The 22,763-nt window shown below is 41.9% G+C and overlaps 1 protein-coding gene across 1 annotated transcript in view; it reads right to left on the bottom strand.

Moving 5' to 3' along the window:
- Window positions 1-689: 689 nt before the first annotated feature.
- The window catches only part of LOC306737085 (integrin alpha-5-like), a gene marked incomplete at its 5' end in the record, with an annotated part of 45,680 nt that continues 23,606 nt past the window's right edge, over window positions 690-22,763 (bottom strand). Inside the window, 15 exons of the mRNA XM_079218787.1 lie at window positions 690-1,456; window positions 2,691-2,813; window positions 2,921-3,022; window positions 3,724-3,837; window positions 5,524-5,619; window positions 5,757-5,915; window positions 6,902-7,007; window positions 7,119-7,199; window positions 7,679-7,758; window positions 8,188-8,280; window positions 9,997-10,147; window positions 14,784-14,851; window positions 19,696-19,833; window positions 20,700-20,857; window positions 21,379-21,434. Of these exons, the coding sequence (XP_079074913.1) occupies window positions 1,373-1,456; window positions 2,691-2,813; window positions 2,921-3,022; window positions 3,724-3,837; window positions 5,524-5,619; window positions 5,757-5,915; window positions 6,902-7,007; window positions 7,119-7,199; window positions 7,679-7,758; window positions 8,188-8,280; window positions 9,997-10,147; window positions 14,784-14,851; window positions 19,696-19,833; window positions 20,700-20,857; window positions 21,379-21,434 (1,609 nt within the window). The 3' untranslated portion in view covers window positions 690-1,372. The remainder of the gene's footprint in view (window positions 1,457-2,690; window positions 2,814-2,920; window positions 3,023-3,723; window positions 3,838-5,523; window positions 5,620-5,756; window positions 5,916-6,901; window positions 7,008-7,118; window positions 7,200-7,678; window positions 7,759-8,187; window positions 8,281-9,996; window positions 10,148-14,783; window positions 14,852-19,695; window positions 19,834-20,699; window positions 20,858-21,378; window positions 21,435-22,763) is intronic.

The raw sequence follows: 22,763 nt of genomic DNA, 5'->3' as shown, positions 1-22,763 counted from the left end.
TGCCAAGTTGAACTAACTACATCAGTAACATACACATGCATGCACTGGTAATAATAGGCTAATTACTTACATACTTTTACTAAAGTAAGGATCTGAGGACTTTTACTGGAATATTTCCAGTGTTGTTTTGCTCTTTTTTAAGGATCTGAAGACTCCTTCCACCACCAAAGAAGGTAATCTAATCTGATCCATTACCGAGGCCCAGGCCAAAAAGTGTCCAATGTCATTAGGTGCCTTGATACACCTTAGTATTTAGTCATGCATACCGAGATTTGACGGGTTTTGTGTCTGTGGTTTTGTGTTGAGCCAAAGATTCAGAAAATGTGTGGAAACAATTGTGGAAAGAATGAAAGATACAATTGTTTTTGATAGCACTTAAAGGCATCAGAGGACAAGCTCTGTATACTTGTAGTATCATATATCAACTGCAGAGGGAAGTAATGTAGTAGAGTACTCAGTAGAGTACTGAAGTTTTTTGGGATTACCAATGGAAAACTGATGAACACAGTTATATATAAATGCAAAAAAAAACAACAGTATCTGTCATCTGAAAACCTGAGATAAAACAAGAATAATATCTGGGCTGCAATGACTATGATACTGCCATTTATGTGATAACATATCAAGTCTGAACGAAAGAAAAGAAACATCAGTGGTTACTGTAGCACATAGATAACTTTGTCGGTGAGTATACAAAATGATGCTTTTATTCTGGGCCACAACACCAATGGGTCACAACGCAATGAACACATTACATACAACACGACATACACAAAAAACCTCCCAATATGGGAGAGGGTTAGTTCAAGTTAAGCGTTGCAGTTTCATCAGGATTGTCCTGCAGACGGTACAGTACAACATTCAACAACCAATAGGAAAAACACTGTGCCATAAATAAAGAGTGGTGGATAAATCATACAAAGACATATTGAACGCCGGGATTGCAAACATGGCTTGAATTCACCTTTTAGGAATGAAGCAATACTGTAGCGTTAGTGCCTTTTGTTGGAGGTGCATTTCTTTTCCTGTACTGATATGGGCCATGAAGTTCTAATCCTTTCCGGGTCAACACAATTCGAGGCGTAAATTCCAAACGAAGCATTTTTCCCCCGCAGAGATGAGTTTCTTACGGGGCGAACTCTCGTTGCCGTTGTGTCCGAAACAGCAGTGCATATTCGATCGCACCCTTGTGGACTTTTCCTGCTTTGGCGTTTTAGCACCGGTCCAGTGATGCAGCACCCTTAGCTGTCCCTTCATAAATGGGTTGCCTGCCTGCTTTTTTCCCATTAGCTTTATTCCTTATTTGTTTGGGAAAAGAGAGACGATGATTCCAGTTCTCTGGAGCAGCTGCAGGGGAGGCTCTGGCTCGGATCTAGGCTTCAGAGGACGCCTGGGGTTTGAGCTGGGCCTTCTCCATGGTGGTGCCGTAAGGATCGGACCTTTTAAAGAAGCCCATCTGGAGGGAAACATGGAGAGAGGAAGATCAGATACGACTCAATCGGACCCATTGCGAGGAGCTATGTGTAGAAATGACTATCCCCAATCTCTTTCACAGGTTTTACACTCTTGTTTACGTAACACATTGTACAGATTACCATTTAGCAAAAAACTGTACTTTATAGAAAAAAGCATTTCTGATGTTGGTCCACCGTGGCCTGGTAATGAGTTTGTTTCTGTCAAATTCAACTCTTTTTGAGCTAACACCTATTTTAACGAGAAATTGTTAAATATGTACATCATCCCAAATCGCATGGACAGAGTATGAGACAATGTAAAAGGTCTCCACCCATGCTGGAGCGAGACTCTTGGAACAAGGCCACTTGAATGTTATTGTAGTCATTCTGTAGTTGTTTTGTTCTTCTCTTCTCTGCTCTTTCTCAGTGGATTTTTTGCGTCTCTTTGTGGCCAGTATTTGTCTCTTTGTAGTGGTTATACATCTCTTTGTGGTCAGTATTTGTTTCTTTGTAGTGGTTATACGTCTCTTTGTGGTCAGTATTTGTTTCTTTGTAGTGGTTATATGTCTCTTTGTGGTCAGTATTTGTCTCTTTGTAGTGGTTATACGTCTCTTTGTGGTCAGTATTTGTCTCTTTGTAGTGGTTATATGTCTCTTTGTGGCCAGTATTTGTCTCTTTGGGGAGGTTATACGTCTCTTTGTGGACAGTATGTGTCTCTTTGTAGTGGTTTTGCATCTATCTGTCTTCTTTGTCTCTTTGCAATCATTTTGCATCTCTTTTTGTAGTTGTTTTGTGTCTCTTTGTGGTTGTTTTGCATGTCTTTGTTATCGTGTTGTGTCTATTTGTGGTCGTTTTGGTAACTCTCAATTGTGGTTTTGTGTCTCTGTGGTCATTCTATTTGTCATCTGCAGTCGTCCTCTTCTTTTTAGTTGGGGTTTGCATGTCTCTGTAGTGGTTTTGTGTCTTTTTATGGTAATTTTTCATGTCTCCATTGTAGTTTTGCTTTTTTTTGGTGGTTTTGCATGTCTCTTTAGTGGTTTTGCGCCACTATGTGGGGGTTTTGTGTCTTTTGTCTATAGCGTTTTTTTCCACAAAAGAAATGACGCTCTGTAGACCTCTGGCATTTGGTCCCTTTAGTAACACCAACTAACCTCCTTTTTAACTACCTAAAGTGTTGTGATATTATAATTTCACAAATGCCAGCCAGTCATAAACATATCGTTATCGCCGTGTTACCTTGTATAGCAGATATATGAGCAGGGCGAGTAATAACAACCCAGCTAGAATAGCCAGGATGATAATCCACACTGGAACGGGGAACGGACCGTCTGGCTTATTCCACAGCACAGTCGTCACCACCTGAACGACAGGAAACCACAGCGATCAGATGAGCCTCTGCAGATTTGTAACATCTTTCACCGATATTTAAATGTAAAAACAAAATGTTTTAAATCAGAGGAAGTTACCTTTTTGGATCCCGATGGCTTGAATTTTGGAGGAATAGAATAAGGCATTCTGTCCACCTTGTACTGGACAGAGCACTCTAGAACATACTGCTTATAGGCCCTCTGTGGACAAGCAAACACATTTTAATGAGGGCTTATTAAAAAAAGGCTTGAACGCTGGCAGTATCTTAAAGCGACAGTTCACTCCAAAATTAAAAAAGACATATTTTTCCTCTCGTGCTATTCATCAGGCCGTAGAGATGTCGGTCTTCTCTTCAATATAATGGGACTAGGTGGCATTGTGTGTGGTGCCCAAAGTCAAAACAATTACTCAACACAACCAACAGACCTTGTTTGCGAACGATTGTGTTTCAACTATGGTTAAAAAAAAGAAGGTTCCGACATGAAACTACTCTCAGTACTGCAGTAAGAGGAAAAATATGCATTTTTGATTTCGGAGGAAAAGTTCTACGAAAGTTCCACAAAAGACATCAAACGGCATTATCGTCCATCATCCTGTCTAAGGCAACATACCGTTTACTACATAATGTGTTGTTTGCTGCTATTATAACTATTTATATCCTGTAAATGTCCCCACTGCAGGACTAATGAAGGATTATCTAATCTTATTTTATGAATAGCGTGGTAAATACTGTATAGAATTAGCATGGAGTGTGGAGTTAGGACGCACATCTGTGATTGTAGTTCGATGACCTGGCCGACAGAGGGCAGTACAAGACCACGGCTTGGCCTGTGTTTCCCTCTCGACCAGAGTTTCCTGCACTAACAGATTACATGTGACCAAATGTGTCCCGTCGCCTCACCTCGATGAAGGTCTCGGCCCACAGTCTGGAGCGCAAAGTCAGGATGACGTTGGCGCCTCTCTCCAGCAGCCCAACCTGACACTGCAGCAGCCAGCACTCCACCGCCGAGCACGTCTACGTAGAGGAACGAAGCCACCGTCAAACACAAATATATATATATATATATATATATATATATATATATATAACATCACATATATAAGGACATTTTAGTACGGGTAAAATATACATCTATTCTACTTCGCATGCTGATCCTTCAAAAAAAATATGAGAGCCTGGTGGGTGTACTGCTCATTTGTTAAAGAGTACAAGGGTAGAAAGTAGTTAGGTGGTAGGGGTCAACTGTGGCTCCAACCTAATTAGGAGAGGTCTACTTGTACATTCAATTTGGACATTTTGCTGACATTTTCAATGCATAACTTTTATCTGTAGTTTTCATATTGTTGTTACTTTGGGGATCTGAATACTTCCAAGAAAGTGATCAACACTTCCCCCACGATGCCACGGCCCTGTAACGTAGTTATCTAATCTCATGTCCCTCTCATCGTCTCCTTCCGGAGATGCTTTTCTCTCGATTAGTGTCATCGCAGTTTTTAAATCGCTTGCAATGTCTAGCGGGGCTTTTGTTCATTTGTTCTCTTCATAGTTGTTGTTGCGCAAGCAATGACAAGTGACATGTGTCTCTGGCTATTTTTAGGGCGGTAAACAGTTTCAAAAGTAATTTCAAGTGGAGTAAGTGGAGTATGGCTGCTTGGAAGCATCTTAAAGATGGATTTGAATGCCATAAACCATGAGCTGTCCAACATTACAGTCAGTGACGCAAAAGGAACACAATTAACTTCATCTCGCAAACGATCCCAGCAAGCAGCAGATGTTGACCAGAGCTCATTACAGCTATCCCCATTTCCTCTGTTGAAAGAAATAATCTCATTATAATTCCAGTTCAGAGGCCGGTGCTACCTCTTCCTACAATCTGACTGGACTATTTTGGTCTAAATAAATGAATACATATACATGAATTTGCAGAGCCCGCACGGGAATAATAATAAATTAAAAAAGAAAGTCGCATCAGTAAAGATCCTCACACTCCCATGTGGGACTGAACGAACACCCAACGCAAGAGCCATTGACTCGATTTAAAGAGCCTCTGTTGTGGTTTTGTTTGGAGAGAACAGCGTCACCATGATTCCCTCCACATGCTGAGTGGAGGAGGAAAACAAACACCTCCTGGGTTTCTTCATGGGACACGCGGAGTCAACTCGTCTATCCTGATGAGGAACACCTGTTCTCAGGACGTTCGTCAGTTGACCCTTCTAAATTAGCTTGGTCTGCCAGCAAGTAAAAAAAATACAAATAATTCCCAATAAAGATAATGCAGTTTTTACGTTGCTGAAAAATACATCGGCTGTGTTTTACCATCAACACTTCCTTTTTTCATGCAAATTTTGAAGTATCGCATGAGAAAAGCTGTGTGGAAATTCAATAAAAAATCTTCAATTTGGCAACAAAAAGTTTTAGCATAAATCAACCTTATCTCTGTCTGGACTGTCGATTGCATGGAATACAAGAAAAGACGATATCTATGGTTTAAACTGTCCATCACAAGTGTGCAATGCAAAATCAGTAAAGTACTCCTTTAGTGTAGTCAATAGGAATATATAATGCACACGTGTGTGTGCGCCTGTAAATGAATCGTGTCCTTGGACACACACACACACCGGTATTACAGCAGCTCGGCTGAAAACATATTCCCGTTCAGTTTTACAGCTGGAGTTCTGTTTCTTTTCCATGATGTCTCACCAGGTTTCCTTGTTCAGCCAGAAGATCTCGGTACACCTCCCTCCTCCGGATGTGGTGCTCAGTGCTGGATTTCAGCTCTGCTGCTGGAGGCTGGAGCTGCACGCATAAACACATCGACGCAGTCATTAGCAAACAATCAAACGTTCAAGGCCAAGAATAGGTCAAGTGTAATGGTTTCACCGTGCCACCCGAGATGTGTGTTTTTTCTTCTTCTTTCGTGTGTGTGTCCTCACCTTGAGTTTCAGTGCATTGAATGTGTGTTTGGAGGAGCAGCTGAGCGGGCCCTCGGTGACCACCTCCACGGGGTAGAGCAGCTCGTGGCCGTGAGCCCTCAGAGGACACCGCACCTCTAAAGTGGACTGGCTGACCACGCTGGGGCCGTTATTCACCAACTGAAAGACAGAGGTTGGGTTGGGACTTTTGCTTTGTTTGCGGTTTTTGCAAACACCCGGCGAAGAGACACAAAGAGCTTTTTGGGGTCGAAATTAATCCTCACGAAGGACGGCCGCGTTGCACGTCCTATAAAGGTTGTATAAAGAGCAATATAATTGATTTGCGTTTGCCTTAATGAAAAATGATTGAGGTGAGGATTGGTTTCGCGAGACTATTTTATTATTACCTTTATTATGATTATTAAGACCCGACCCTTGACTTGGCAACATCCCACCAATATCTCAAAACATGTATTTATTATGGAGCCCCAAAGTCATTGGCAAAAAAATCTTAAAATATAGAAATAAACCAATAATTAGTAAAATATTGTTTTTAAACAAACTCATACCATTATGAAATATATTTTTATTTTATTTTCTTAAATAATAAAGTAAATACATGTTCTATACATAATAATAGTAGACATTATTATTTAATTTAAATATTATGAATTCATGTTACTTTTTATTTCAAAATGTCACATTTCATGACTGTGGTGTTGTCACCACTTTTTCTTTGTCCGAGATAATGTTCAATCAGTAGTCACTAATTAGCTCCACATGGATTGTGTTTCTCAGTGTGGACATTCTAGTCCTGGAAAATACTTCTTTAATTGGTGAGGAAATATAAATCCCTTTTACAGGGACAGGTGTGTTGACCTATGCACATTGCAAAATACATCTAATCCATTTTGTTTATGTAACTATTTGATCTCTTTTTTTTTCAAGATAAATCTCACAAGGGAAAGACAAAAATCAAATCTAAACATGGGGTTAGAAAAAATAAACAAAAGACCCGTTACTGTTCCCTCCCTTCAGCAAAAATGAAAATAACATTAATAATGATTATAATTTCCATGCAGTCTCCGAATAAACATTCAACGTAGATGTTTACAGTTTAAACTTAAAACAGATATGCGAGAGCCGTAAGAAATGTGTCACCGTACCTCATAGACCTGCTGGAGCTCAGGGCCGATGTCCCGCTCCGCCCTCAGACTCTGAGTAATGCTCCAGTTTGGAGGAGGAAAAATGACTTTGTCTGGGCGGGAAACACTGCAACGGAAAAGCACAGAGGTTTTTGTTTTATTTGGGCCCACAATGATAAGAACGATTAAAAAATGGTAATGCAGTGATGTAGTGGAAGAGTTGGCATTGAAGCCTCACCCTTGCAAAATCACGTCAGCCATGGCAGCCACCTCCAGCTCAAACAGCACCACCTCACTCTCTGAGTTGTTTGCATTTTTACTACGAAAGAAAGATAACAAAGTTATTTCTGAAGCAACGTTTTGCAATCACCTGGCGAAACTGTTTCCTAAATACAATTCTAGAATCATTTTAAAAAAGAAATTTACAAATTTACGTCCGTTAGATTAGAGTGGATCGTAGATTAGACACCACCAATCTCAATCTTGTAATCTATGTAGCATTGCATTTGCGAAAGTGACCATACATTTCCATTGAGAATGGTACTTTCAATTTGGGTAACCGCAGGAAAAACGTTATTACAATATTAGTCAGCACAATTTCTCACAGTATTGTATTGCATTTTCGTTCAGGTTAAGAGAACATTTTATAAGCTCTTTTAGGAAATTATGACATCAATCGGTGCTACTACACAGCTTCAAAAGGAAACTAAATCACATCACACATAACATTGTGTTTAGACATCAGAGGACTTGCAGAGACCATGAACCCATCTCACTGTCTGAAAGAAAGTGGCCTACCTTCGTATTTGAAGCTCAAACTGTACAGTATTGTGAGTGTCCTTCAGTCTGGGCACCGTGAATCGGAGGCCGGCCCATAACTAATGACCCACAGGAAACATACACAATTAATTTCAAGGAACATGATACATTAATAATATCAAAAACATAAGAGAAATGTCTTGCATTTGATTTAGTTCATTTGTTTTTGTTTCTTTTTTTTCCACATTCAACAATATTTGGCTTCCAAATTCAATACTTTTCTACACGCAAAATGTGATCCTCCCCCGTATTAACAGACTGAAGTCCAGCTGATTCTATTGGTGGTGATGAAAAGTTGACATGCCGTTTAAATAATCAAACTGACGCTGGACTCTTTTTCTGGTCTGAGATATTCCCCTGCTTTTGGAAAATATTTTGAGTTTGTGTTTGAATTACTTCATGCCGAAGCAATTTGACTTGACTTAATTGTACTGAGACAGAAAAAGTGAAAAATGCCAAAGACAACATGCATGACTGTTGGCTCTTACACTGGTACCAGACTTCATGGGGTTTCCCAGATCACACAGGAGATAGCGGGTCTGGTTTTCTGCCTCATAGCTGCACGTCAGCTGAGTCAAGCTCTGGAGAGGACACAAAAACATCAAATACTGATATCAACTCTGATATCAAGATTACTGGATAACTAAACACATGGCCTAAAAATAGTGTGCCTTCAAGAGAGTGTTTTTTTCGTACACTGTGTTTTTAAAAGTGCTGTTTTCAACATTGCGCTGTTTTCAACATTGCGCTGTTTTCAACATTGCTCTGTTTTTAACATTGCGCTGTTTTCAAAATTGTTCTGTTTTAACCCTTTGGGGACGGGGCCCGCTTCGAAGCGGCGGCAGACGTTTAAGTTTTTAATAAAATTATATCTTAGCAATAATACGTCACAGAGATATGGTTTCAAATCTGGCGGATATGGTTTCCACTTCCGCGTCTGAGCATCTAAACATGGACGTGTCTTACGACGCGTGCAAAGCTTCAGTGTGAGTCAGAAGATGCCAAGCAAAGAGTCCTGAGCAAAGCTATATTGGAGGGGACTGACGGCGCATCTTCAGTGCCTGAAGGATTCTCTAACAAGGAGCTAGCCGGAGCTAACGGGCCAGATAGCTGGCTACAGCGTTTGTGTGAGACTGAACGGTGAATAATCAATTGTTGCCCCTATCACCGTTAACTTTCTTACAGTGAACTTAGTACGACTAGTCATGTTGGACCTCCATTATGTGTTTGTAAGACCGTAACTAACGTGTTTGTTGACGATAGCTTCGTAGCGTTAGTACGTCACTAGATAGCCCCGTTTTGGATGTCTCTTCCGTGTCTACGACTGAACGGTGCATACTCAACTGTTGTCTCTATCACCGTTAACTTTCTTACAGTGAACTTAGTACGCCTAGTAGCATTGGATCTCCGTTAATCGTTACTACAGTAGTGTTTATGTCACGTTAGCTGCTGCTAACACGGCGCGAGCTAACGAGAGCTAATGGAGATAGCTGACTACAGCTATGGTGGGTAATCAACTGTTGTCCCTATCACCGCTAACTTTATTTCAGTGAACTCATACTGACTTGTATTAATGTATTTTACAGAGTGGATTCAGAAATGCAAAGGTCCAGAGGACAACATGCAACATGCAGCTGCAGCAGTCTCCCTGTCCGTCCGTCTGCCTGCCAACACATCACCATAGCAGGCCTCAAAGCCAGCCACAGCTCATCATCCCCACCATATAATAATACATTTGGTTTTTGACATTTATTTACATGTGTCTACCATTTTATTCATATATTCCACTGCTTTTGTGAACCTAAGACCTTTGGTAAACCAATTTCCATCACCAAAACCGATATACCACATGAGTAAAGTTATGTTTTCACAACAAATGTGAAAAATTTCCAAAATCAAGATTCCATTTTTCAGCTTTAGTCATATTTTCTCTTTACACTTGTGCCTTGGGACAATGGTGCCTCATTATATAAATAGCTGAGATTGTTCTGTAATTTTTGATATACAACACATGAGTATGTATCATATGCAAGTGACTTTAAAAAGGGAAAGTTAAAAATTATGTAAAATCGAGAAAATGACCCCAGACCCCAGAGTGTTAAATGTTTCGCTGTTTTAAACGTTGCACTGTTATCAAGTGCTACTTTGTTTGACAACAAAATGATGAACAAAACATGCTGTGATGTGTTATTTGTGCTTACGTTGGATAATATAATACTTCAGTAAGTAATAAAGAACTAAAACGTATTACCGGTAAAGTCCCTGGATAAAGTTACAGTGTCAGATGTCTGGCTCACCACATTGTTGCGTGCTATCCCGCTGTAGTCGGCCTCTGGGGGAAGCGCCACGTAGAGCTCGGCCTCGTACGCCCCTCCCTCTCCCTCGTTCCTGGCATTGAACGTCAGGCTCAAGGAGTTTTCATCACCCAGATAAACTTCTGCTCTGTCACTGGGAGAGGAGAACCACAACAAGGTTGATGAAACACAAAAAGTAAAAGAAGTACTCCCTGATAAGCACGTCCATTCACACAAGTATGTAAATTACAGTAACATCTCATGATAATGAATGTAATTATGAGTCATACATTACGTAAAAAAAATATGTATGACACTGTGCCAGACAGCGCGTCCTCATACCTAAAGGACAGAACAGGTAATTTGCCAATGACTCCAAAATATATATGACGTTCTATCTAATGGTTGTACAGGGGCAGTTTTCTTTTTTTAAAGAGAGACGCTACATAAAAACATACAATGACCTGAAAGAATCAGAATCAGAAACTGTTTATTTGTCAGGAATGTTTACACAAACAACATTGTGAGTGTCCCCTATTATGTCACACTAAATCATTTGATCCATTGATAATATAAAAATATTGACAAGTGAGGTTTAGACGTGTCTTGAAACCCTAATTTTAAAACCAGAAATCAAAGTTTAACAACTTTATCAACATATATCAATCAATGTATATATATATATATATATTAGGCTTTTTAGTATTGCTCCTGAACGTCCTTCATTATTTGATGAGTTACTTGAGAAAATAAAATGTTTTATAGCGAAAAAAACTTGTTTGTTGCATCATCACAAATTTTAGCTTGCTCAATTCTGATGGCGAGGTTTGGTTTATTGCAGGGCGCAGAGGAGGTCTGCACACTTTTGGGCTCCAATTAAATATTTCCTAACAAACTTCCTAAAAAAATCTGAAATCTGAAATAAAACTATATAAGGATAAATCAAGGTTTCAGCGACGGCTCTCGGAGTGGCAACGTTCGTCTGTCGGTCCACCGCTTTGGTCCACATCTCAACATATATTAGACAGCTCATTCTGAAATTCTGAGCAGACATTCGCAGTCCTCAGAGGACCATCTGCCATCAGCAAACCAAACGTTTTAATTATTCTGTGAAACATCACAACATCTACCAGAGGGTTTGGTTTGTACAGATATTCGGGAGGTTATGAACCCCCTATGATCCTTAACTTTTCCTCCAGAGCTACCACAACGCTGGTGTCGCAACTATTAGATGAAATGTCACGAAATTGGATACACACGTCCGCATCCCCCGTAGCTTGAATTGTTATAACGATCGCTGAACTTCATGTAAAAATGTGTCCAATACTGAACAATCAAATAGCTGCAAAAGTAACAACATTCCCACCAGCCTCAGTTTGACTCTTTTTTTCTTCATCGCTAAGTAGAAATTGTAAGTTTGTCAGCATGATAAACTAAGGAGGTGAATATGATCTAAATACCTGCTAAACATCAGAATGATGTCGAGCATGTTAGCATGCTGATGTTAGCGTTTAGCTCAAAGCAACACCGCTTAGTACAGCCTCACAGAGCCTCTACTGCATGGCTGTAAACTCTTGTTTGTTTTTTTAAGTAGTATTTCCCAAGAGTATCTATTACACAAAGGCCATTTTTATCTACTGCAATCAAAATGACTGAAAATAGCGGCCCCCTTTTACAGCCTCCGTTTGCAGGCAGAGTTTCGTTAGTGCTACCTCTGCTGCTGTGCTCATTTGAAGTGACTCTGTGCAGGGCATGACCAAAATGCCAGAGAAGCAATTGTAAAACTTAATGAAAAGCAGCGATGTGAAGTCCTTCCAGACAATGCACCTCTGTTTCAGACGGTCCCCGAAGGCCATTTTCTCCTCGCGGATCTGTCCGTGACTGACCCGGGGAAATGACCCAAATCTGATCACTGTGATTTGTCTCAGGAAACCGACCCCCCCCCCCACCGCCCCACCGCATTCACAGTGACGCCCCTGTGTGCAAACACACTTTCAGTGAGAGTGATAAATCCTCTCGACACTCTCCCGACTCCAGCCCTCCCCCCAGCCGCCAAACGCTTTGTGGTGGCGAAATGTTTCTGTTGAGCAGAAGGGAGTCTGGTTGAGGGTCAGAATCAGGGTTCCTCTTTCATTCCCTGTTTCCCCACCCCCACTCCCACCCGTCTGGACGCAGTGACCCCTCGCTAGGTAAGACAACCACCAGATGATTTTAGTTATGCCCTGGCAAGTTTGGCGATTGCAGAGGAAGCGACCCAAACAACAACACTCAGCAGATGCTGAGGACAGACAGCGCACGGTTGAGGATGTTAACAACGCAGACTTTTAAAAAAAATACAACAGTGGATCATGAAGGTCATATCTCAAAGCACCAGTGACAGGGTTGTGAATGTTAAACTCCCCACCGTTTGAGAATTCCCGACTAGCAAGACAAAAAAAGCGCCGTTCTGTTTCGTGAAAAATGCTGAAACATTGGAGGTTTGGTCCCGCGGCGACCAAATGCCGATCTTTTCATGAGAAACATTTCGCACCGATTGTATTTCTGCAGCTGAGAGAAATCACATGGTCACGCAATGCAAAACACTCCTCGCAGCAAAGCTGGTTGGGAGGAGAGAGAGAGTGTGTGTGTGTGTGTGTGTGTGTGTGTGTGTGTGTGTGTGTGTGTGTGTGTGTGTGTGTGTGTGTGTGTTTGTTCGCTTTGTGAATGGACACAGACAAATATTTGGCTGGCGTCCACCAACAAACGAGGAAAATTGATTTGTCATGACATGTTAAATCTTTCCTACATCTTTGCTCCAGTGTTGGCATGTTATGAGCTGTAACACTGTCCTATCATCTGTGTCTTAAACTGCTGCAAGTCACAGAGTCCTGTTTGTTCATCTGCATGTCATTGCCACGCTCTTTGTCTTTGATTGTCTTTCATCAAACTCTCCCTGCATAAGGAACACAACCACAGCTCCATTGCTTGCCTTTTTCCCCATCAAATCATATTATATGTATTCTTGGGGTTTGAAAAAAACTGGTTTGAAAGCATTCACTTCCTCATAAAACCTTTTAAAAGTTGACTTTTCAATATTCTTAAGCTTGCATATTATTTGTCAGTGGGATAATATGGAACCATCAGCAGAGACATTTATCTACAAAAACTCCAGTGTGCCTTTAACTGACTACCAACAAACACTTTTTTTTTTAACAATTTAATGATCCAGCCTTCTGTTTTCCTTTTGTAAGGGCTATGGTATAAGTGTGATAATACACTCAGCGGTGTCCTAATATAAAAAGATAATAAACTCTAGAGGAGGAAACACCACAATGTGAAGTGTCACTTACTTCTGATACCTTTTAAAAACATGGACAACTGGGAGGACCTGGTCGCCTTTTGGGCGCGGCGCGCGGCATATAACTGCAAGATCCATGGTTGGACTTTGGCCGTGGATCTTCGCAACTGCTTCTAATTTAGTAGAGACCATAGAGACGTGTCCCGAGCAACATCCAGCAACTCCTGAATTGTCCCTCACAATAATTCTGATCAAAACAGCTGATCTGATGCGGTCACAAATTAGCAAAACAACGATGACGGAGTGTTAAAGCCACTAAAAATAATCGGAGATTTAGAGAATAAATTCATAATGTTAATATATGATGAGAACGGCAGATCTGTGTCGCTGTCTCTTCCAAGTTTCCAGACTACAGATGTTTTCTTACTGAAAAGCTTGCGGAAACAGCTGTGAGCTGAACTTTATCGGAAGTGGTGATGTTAACATTTGGACAATGAGCCACACGATACTGAGATTTACACCTGATCAGGAGTGTTTTCAGTTAGTTTCGGTTTCCCACCTCGGATGAACGGCGCCGCACAGCAGCTTCCCAAAATTTTCTCAAAACTTTCCCAAGCAATTCAAAGACCAGAGTCTGAAGGGGATACTTCCATATCAGCAGAGCAATAATGTAATGCAAAGCAGACTTCAGGGTAAGTCGATTTCTTTCTTGAAATATTATGAGAACACGAATATGTGGGATATGTTTGGAATGTGCAGTTTTGAACATGAGCAGAAGTCTTGCTGAAACACGTAGGAGTTCATTTTATATTCCAAATTGTCAACTGCCGCCTGATTTTCATATATTTCTGAAAATAAATAAAGATATTTTCACCATAAAATGGAGCATAAAAAGTCAGTGTTAGATGCCCCCCCCTCCCCCTCCTCACACACACACACATGTTGAAATGAAACCTACACCCTTGGATCTTGTTGCACCCCTGTTTCTCCCTCTACACAGTGGCTGTCAAATAAAGGCTATTAAAAAAATGTAATAACAGAAAAAAAGTAAAACGCATCAATCATGTCATTAATTACAGGGGCCCCATTCAGGCGTCCCTTGTTCCAGAAGTTAAAGCCCCATTATTTTTCCCCCTTAGACAATGTTATTGTGACACACAGTTAAAGGACTTCTACGGATCGGCTTGAAACTCTCCCAGTTGCATTGTCAGTCTATTCCCGACACAGAGGTTTTAACTATTCAGCCAAGTCTGGAACTTCTGCTCATTGCTAACTCTGCACTTCTTGTGTTCATTCCCCACTAACCAGAAACATCAAATGCATCACTTAAAGTGCAGCAGAGGAGAGACCCGCCGGTGTGTGTTTCTCAAGACAAATGAGAGAGCTTGCCTCGGAATAGCTTGAATTCAGTCACGTACGGGGGGAAAATAAACTATTTAGCAAAGCCAAACTGGAGGGTTTAAGTTGTGTTTGTTGAATCAGGTAAAGTAATAGAGGGGTGACTTCCTCTCACCCGTAAACAGCTAGCTTGAGGTCAGGGACGCAGATGTTGTCCTCTCCGCAATCGAGTTGAATCTGGGCCTGAGGAAGGAAGAAGGATAGAGATAAATGGAGGGAAGAGAGGGGAACGAGGGATGGTTATGATGGGTGAAAAAGAGAGAGGGGACCAAAGGTATGGAGAGAGAAAAGCTCTCGAGGAAGTGGATGTTTACAGAAGCCAGCACACTGCTCATGATTTAATGAAAGGATGAGAGAGGATATACAGTATACATCTCCTCCATACATCCACAAAACTGTAACAATATTCGCGACAACCAAATGCAGAGGACGCGTGTGAGCACAGCATCTTTTCATGTTTGCGGGATGAAAGTAATGTGTGCTTTTGCATGTGGGGAAACAAAGAAAAGGGAGAATAGAGAAAACGTGGTAAAGGTTTTTAGGAGAATGAAAGGATGATGTATTCCACCCAAGCAAGAGTTGCATTTTTGTGGAACAGCCCTGATCACAAGGAATTGAAAACCTCACATTCAAAAGAGAGTTTGGCTTAATCTGCGCTTGAGCCTTTCGTGACAAATGACTTGGTAAAAACCACAGTCAAAGATTAATGCCATTTGATTTGGAGGCATTGTTTTTTTTCCGCAGTGCGTCCCTTCAGATCTTTGCTTTTCTCCTTTTCTGTCTCTCCACTATTCCTCCTAAGTAGCTTCACATTGTCATTGTTGCCATACCCTCATCTCTTTACCATATGGGAAACATTAAGATTCCCAAAGAATGCTATAGAGAGCAAAGAATCAGCCTGGCAATGGTTAACAATGTCTCAGTGGAGATTCCTCATTCAAGTCCCCGGTTTTACATCCACTCAGGGCTCAAGCGGCTATCTATCGCTCATTTAACACCAAACAGACAGGATCACACGCGCTCTGTAATAGACTTAGGATCAAGCGATGACTCCCGACTTATCTTCCCACCCCTCCGACCACTTTTTATCTCTTTTTCACTTTCATCTCTTCATCTTCCCATATGTTTGATCCATGTGATCCATGTTTCCCCTCCAGCTTTGAAGCAATACAACCTATGGTTGGCCTGTTGGTCAACTTCAAGATGTGAATTGATGAAAACACGGGCTTCAAAATCTGACCTGGAAGACCACTGGCTATGGCGTTGCATCCTAAACCGTATTAAATGTTCAGGCACAGCCAAATTAAGAACGTGAATTAAGAATCGTAACAGTTTGATTTTTTTTTTACAACAACAGGTTGGAATTGTTTTTATCAAACAGCATCTGCTTAAACATTTGTAAGAAAAAAAAAGTATCATTAACTCAATGATGATGATAAATGTTCTATGAGAATTGTTGTCTGATAAATCGGACAGAATAACATAAGACTACATTCGACTACATTCGTGGAGAGAAATCCAAGGACTTCTGGGAAAAGAGGGCTCTATTCCTGAGAAGGAATCCTGAGTCATAATTTCAAATCACTGGAAAGACCTTCAAACCGAGTGGGTGTGCAATTTGAATCCTGTGCAGAAAGACGGACTCTGCCAGCATCAATAAAACCTACCATACAGAGAGAGGCAATTATGGAATGTAAAGACTTGAAATGGCTATTAGTGAAAAAACTGTTATAGTCCGAATATTGGGAGTTTGATATCACAATAATCTAAACCGTAGGTGTGGTCCACAAAGTGGCCAGCAATGATTTAAAAGTGCTCAATACGGAATTCAGAGCATATCTACTGGCTCCATACGGCTAGCTGCTGACCATGCTAACCAATGTTACCAATGTGTTTTTTTTTTCTGAGCGCACATTTCAGCACTGTGAGCAATTCGCAACCACGCGACCTGCCGAAAATGACCACAAGCCTGCGTTAGCCATAGGGGATTCAAAGAGATGACAGCAAATGCATCAATATGTATACAAGGTTGATATTTATTCAATATCCTTTATAATGGCTGGACTTTGGGAACATTTTAATGATGGTGTTTTGCCAGTCAGTTTAGTTGCACGTAAAGGATCTTTGTTGAACTTCAATAAGGGGAGGTTATGACTGGTTCACTGGTTATGACTGATAATGATATATATAAAAAAATAAAAGTATCAAAGGTGTTTAGTCATTCCTCAGCAGGTACAACATTTAAGTGGAACTTCATTGAAAGAAAAATGCTAATGTAGTGCTTAACAATAATTATAGGCCTATTAAATTGACATGGTGTCATTTTTCCTAAAGGTAGCCTATATAAACAATTTAATAACTTCATATTCTTCATATTTAAATATGTCTGAAAGTTTCATCTTACCTGTGTCAGTTTGGACTATTTCATCTAGCCACTCATGTTTGAACGTTAGGCAGACCTTTTTCTGGGGCGCCTGCTCTGCCTTTCTTTTCGCCATGGTAGCCTATAGCTGCTGGAGCAGGGCCCGCCAAGAGGAGCCTAAACAGCGCCGGCCCGAGCTCATGTGGCGCTCTGGGCGAGCTTCACTCCCGGAGGAGGACAGCGGGGGTGGGGGGTGCTAACGGAGGCAGAGCGCTAGCAGAGGTACAGAGAGCGCATGACGAGAAACGGGACACTGATTGGCCAAGAAGACTCGACACATCAAAGATCTTATTATTGTGGAGATGGCTCACTCCTATCTCAGAAACACTGGCGCAAAAAAGATTTTCAACCCCTGAAAAAAAATCGTTTGTGCGGTCTGAAAAATGTGCCCTGTCTGAAAAATCTATTGCAATCTATCTTCGACTGGCCGCAGCTTAGAGGGAACACTGATGCTAACGAAGGCAACAGTGCTGACAGCATCTAACGGTGCTAATGAAGGCAACAGTGCTGACATCAGATAACTGTGCTGACAGCAGCTAACGGTGCTAACGAAGGAAATAGTGCTGACCGAAGCTACTGGTGCTAGCGATGGCAACAGTGCTGACAGCATCTAACGGTGCTAGTGGTGGCAACAGTGCTGACGGCAACTACAGCTACTAGCAGCCAATAAGCTAGTCTGTGGGGCACAACAGAGAGAATCGCTCACACAAATAGGAATGCGTGGCCGGCCCGGGTATGTAAACAAAGCACAGAGGAGCTCGGATTACAAAAACACAGAGGTAGAACGACTTCAGTCGATGCATAGGTAGACATTACTCCACTATTGCTTTACATTTGAAAAGGTGGTCTGCTACTATATTACTGCTCCGAATCCCATAGAACCGATTAATATTGCACTATAGTGCATTGTTACATCACTACCACATACGTATACAAAATAATAGCTTGAAAACCGTAATTTTCAGCTATGATTCATTTCCTACAATCCTTTATTTTACTGAACTGATTACCTTTGGATGGGCTAGAAGTAGTCAGATCCACTCCATTTAAATGCGCTGGCAGAGACCGAGCTAATAATGTTGTCACTCTGGAGCCCTGTCACTCCAAACAATGCAAACTAAAGTGTTAGTATGAAGCACTGGGGCAAACAGTCAACTAGGAACCCCGGCTAAAGCTAACTGATTCCTTTCACATCGAGGAAGAACAACAACAGATTAAATTCACAGTGGTGCGTTAAAGGTTTCTAGACAGGGGGAAAAAAAGCTGATGTATGCTGTCAAAAAACAAGTACATGATGTACATACTCACACATCACACATCGCACTCACATCCCCTTTTATCACTCGCATAAACATGTGCGCGTTTTCAGGCTCTGGCTCTTGCCTGGTGGACGGGACAACATACATAAACAAACCGTATCCAGATGTCTGCGAAGCGGAGCACTGCCCCAGCCCTCGGCCCACCCTTCCCCTCTGTTTTTTCTTTTTGCAGAGCCATGACTCGCCAGTCCTCCGTACTCGTCACATAGGAAACATTACCAGTGGAGACCAAAGTGCCATTAATATGCTCACGCTCTGCCAGGGCTGACCCTGGACCTCGAACCATTAGGGGGTTTTGGCAGAGGGGCCTTACTTTTGATGTCAATGTCGAAATGGAGGGCAAGTAACCTCCGTCTGCGTCATTCAAATAAATTCCCTGTGAGCCCAATGTAAACGTTGGGAGATGTGTGCTGTGGTATGGAGGGTGGAGTTAAACCTGCATGGCAGGCCTGCAGACACCCACTGTGCATGTAAACGCCATTGGCCCGTGATTTTAGTTTGTTTGGTCGCGTTTAGTGAAAGTATTCATCATGCCATCTGTCGCTCTTTCATATGCTCGCTCTCTACACTGGGAAGCAACGGGGTGACTGTCAGCTTCGAGGCGTGTGGCCATATAAGTGGTGTGGTGTAGATGTTCAGTGCGGTGAATGTTGTACATAGATGCAGTTGACAACCCGACGCAGAGATACACAGGTTTTAAACTCCCATGAAGTATCGAAAAACACAACAGTGCTTCATAGATTTCCAGATTTTCTTCATTTATTTCTGACTTATATTTATTGGGCATCACTTTTAAGCACCATACACTGGAAATAATATTACTTTTGAATATAAAAAAAAAAGAAATAGGAACCGAACCCCAAACTTTTAACGCAGATTATTAATACATTTTGTTATAAAGTTACGCCAAGTTAAAGTTAAAGAAGTAGAGTCTTTTTCTCATAGACTTCTTCATAATAAGACTTATTTTTGCTAGCGGAGGAGACGCCCCCTGCTGGTCAGGAGAGAGAATGCAAGTTTTAAGATATTTTCACATTGGAGTAGATTAGCTCGCTAACGGCTGGTTTGGAACAGTCGCGCATGATTACGTATTTTCCGCCCACGTAGTTGTTGTGTGTGGATTAAAAACACAATTGTGTTTGATGTGATCCCAATTAGTCCCTGACCACTCTGGAGGTGGTTTGGCTTATCGGGATTGACACCTGTACTTTCATGTGGTCAAGCACTATCCAAATCACCCAAAACACATTTTAATGCAAGATGCATGATGGGGTAAATACACGTACCTTCTGCTCTATACGCTGCTCTGTCTCATAATTTAGGATTGGTCTGAGGCCATGCCGGTCCACTGGGGCATGAGGATCCAGACTGAAGTTAAGGCTGATGAAAATGGGGGACAGTTTGTCCCGAAACTCCTCTTCGCTCTGCAACAGAGAGAGATGCAACCACGTGAGAGACTGATGTGAATTACATTTGTCGTCTGCTGTCTCCAAGAGTTGAATAAACTCTGTCTGGTGCATTAAAGCTCTCTCGGTGATCTGAAAGAAGCAGACACTAATGACGATGAGCAAAAGATATTCCATTCCTTTTACTGCTGATTATTGGGAAACCCTCTTCCAAGTAAATGTGCAGGAAACAAAGTTGTCACTCTACAAAATCAAAAGCAAATGTTCAAACAGAAACTATTGAACTAAATGTAGGATTAGGTTTGTTTTGGGTTTCTCTAAGATGTGACACAAGCTCCGTTTCACCAGCCACAGCGATGTGGCCCCTTCAAAGAGACAGTAAAAGGAAGAAACAGTCAGTGTTGACTGTCAGTTTCTGCTCAAACCGTCTCTTAATGCGGTCAAAGAGCAAAGTGCTCTGATCGTTATGCCCTGACAATGAGCATCTACGCATATGACTCAAGTGCTTTTGGCAGCCGTTCACTTTGATCAGGTCACCGCTGAGTGATGAGAAGATTGGGTACTGTACTGGTTTCGCCTCAAATAGCACTTCAAACGGCAACTTCAAGCCCCGTCTATTAGGGAATGACTTTTACCCTCTGCCCTACCAGCGAGTTAATAACATTCACCTGGTGCTGCAGGTGCAACACCGTCTCTGATTAGATGGCTCGGATGAAAACAAAGCTGGTGCTCTGGCTCCCGAGGGCCACGGCTAACAACTTTGGCCAACGACGTTCGTTCCGAGAGTTCAACTTTTAAGCTCTTTTGCGCGGTGACGTAAAAAACATTAGAGGGAAATGTAAAGGAAACAAATTTTGGTTCGATAGACGGTCGGTGTGACTGACCCGCAGGTAGATCCTGGCGTCGTGGCACAGGCGCTCTCCGTTGGTGAGGAGGAGGGTCTTGCGCAGGCTGGGCCGCTGGCTGTCCAGGAACAGGATCCTCCTGATGGAGTCCTTCTGGTGCTGCTTCACACTGTCCAGCTGAACCTCCACCACAAAGCCTTGGAAAGATACACATGCAAAGTCAGAAAACGTACGTCTACATCTATGCCTGGATTAAACAGAACCGTTTATGCAAATGTCGGCCACAATAAACGCCCACACAGACGTGTACACGAGTGGCTCACCACGTGCAAACGCACATATAATTGATTATGGTAAAGCTGCTCAGTGCTCCATTTTCTGCTCTCTGTTCAGAATACAGAGGAATTCGCTGTGACCCACATGACGACAACTATGCAGAGAACACAGACAACACACACCGTCGAAGTAAGCGCACACACACTTCTTCTTCTAAACTACCGGGGGCCACCGAGTTACCCTGTGTTTACACGATTGTTCTTTTATCTTGATCTTAACTGCCAAATTGACCACAGTGAGGTCCGGCATACTTGTGGCAACACAAAGAAAAGAAGGTAATAGGGACCATGTGTGTGTGTGTGTGTGTGTGTGTGTGTGTGTGTGTGTGTGTGTGTGTGTGTGTGTGTGTGTGTGTGTGTGCGTGCGTGCATGCGTGCCTCACCTAGAGGAGAGGGGAGGTGCTTCCCATTAGCCAGCAGGCAGAATCCGATGCTGACACTGGAGGTTGAACACAAACAAAAAATATGGGGGGAAAACTTGAGCACTGAGCTTTTACAGATGTGTTTACACTGATTTGAGGTACTTCTGTACAGCCTTTTTTTATCAAAAAGTTATACTCTTTTACATTTTCACAAGATTAAATCCAATGTTTGATGGTCAACTTTTTCTTCTGCAATAACCATTCTATTTTTTTTCCACACTCGGTTAATGACCTCTCTGTATCGTGGTTTTTATTGGTAGTGGCGGAGTCTGCCATCCCCATGCTGGATTCAAATTGCCCGTGTAAACACGAGGGATTTACAGGAAAGCGATGGGGCATGTAATCCAGCGTTAATGTCGAGTCATCTTTATCTATCTGACGTCAGCCTCGGTGTTCACTGTCTCTAAACTCTCTAAAGATCATATTTATGTGCACACGTGGACGTCGACAGCTGCGAACGCGTTCCACACGTGCGCACTAGAAAACAAGATGGCGACCCGTGACAGCAAGAAGAAGAGATCCAATAGGTTTTTATGAAAACTAGAATTACCGCCTCGCGGTCGTTTGCCTCTGCCGGCCAGTCTTCCTGCAGTTGACATAGATTTCTGTCCAAAATGTCATCGCTTCATCATTTTATCTTATTAGACATCTGTGTGAAACAATATACTAGCATATGAATTATTGAGTCTGGAATCCCCAAACTCCAAACCCAGATGTTCACATAAGAGCCTGTTTTCGACACGTCTTTACTATTTCCTCTATGTAGATCAGTCACTGTGTTGTGCATTATGTGTATTCATACTAACTAGGGCTGGGCGGTATGGCTAAAAATTCATATCACGGTATTTTGTAAGATTCTGACGGTTTCACGGTATATCAAGTATATTTTTTTTTTTTTTAAACGAGTAAACACATTGATTCCATTAACAGCACCAGTCAACTAGACAGCAGTATGAATTGCATGCTGGGTAGAGTTTGCGCACAAAAAAAACAGGAAGAGACAGACCGGAAGACACGCCACACAAACAGCTGTTCGCCGCCCAACTTCCCAGCATGCAATTTTGCCGTGTAATTTTGAACCATGAGTGAACCAAGTTACCCTGACAGCTAAGTAGCTCCACTGCGCTCCCGGTATTAAACTGTAAAAAATAAATGTTGCCGCCTGCTGTTCTTGCGGATATGCACGGCTTGTTGACGGCGCTGGTTGCTGACGGCACCGCTGTCTAGTTGACAGCCCTAGAGCAAAAACAGTTGTTACGTGTAATCACTGTTATGACAGTATATGAAAAATTCATACCGTATGGAAATCTGAAACCGGTATACGGTTTGAACTGGTATACCGCACA

The sequence above is a fragment of the Taurulus bubalis genome, assembly GCF_910589615.1.
Source record: "Taurulus bubalis genome assembly, chromosome: 5".
Classification (NCBI taxonomy): Eukaryota; Metazoa; Chordata; class Actinopteri; order Perciformes; family Cottidae; genus Taurulus; species Taurulus bubalis.
The sequence above is the reverse complement of the archived record's forward strand: the minus strand, read 5'-3'. Positions and strand labels throughout refer to the sequence as shown.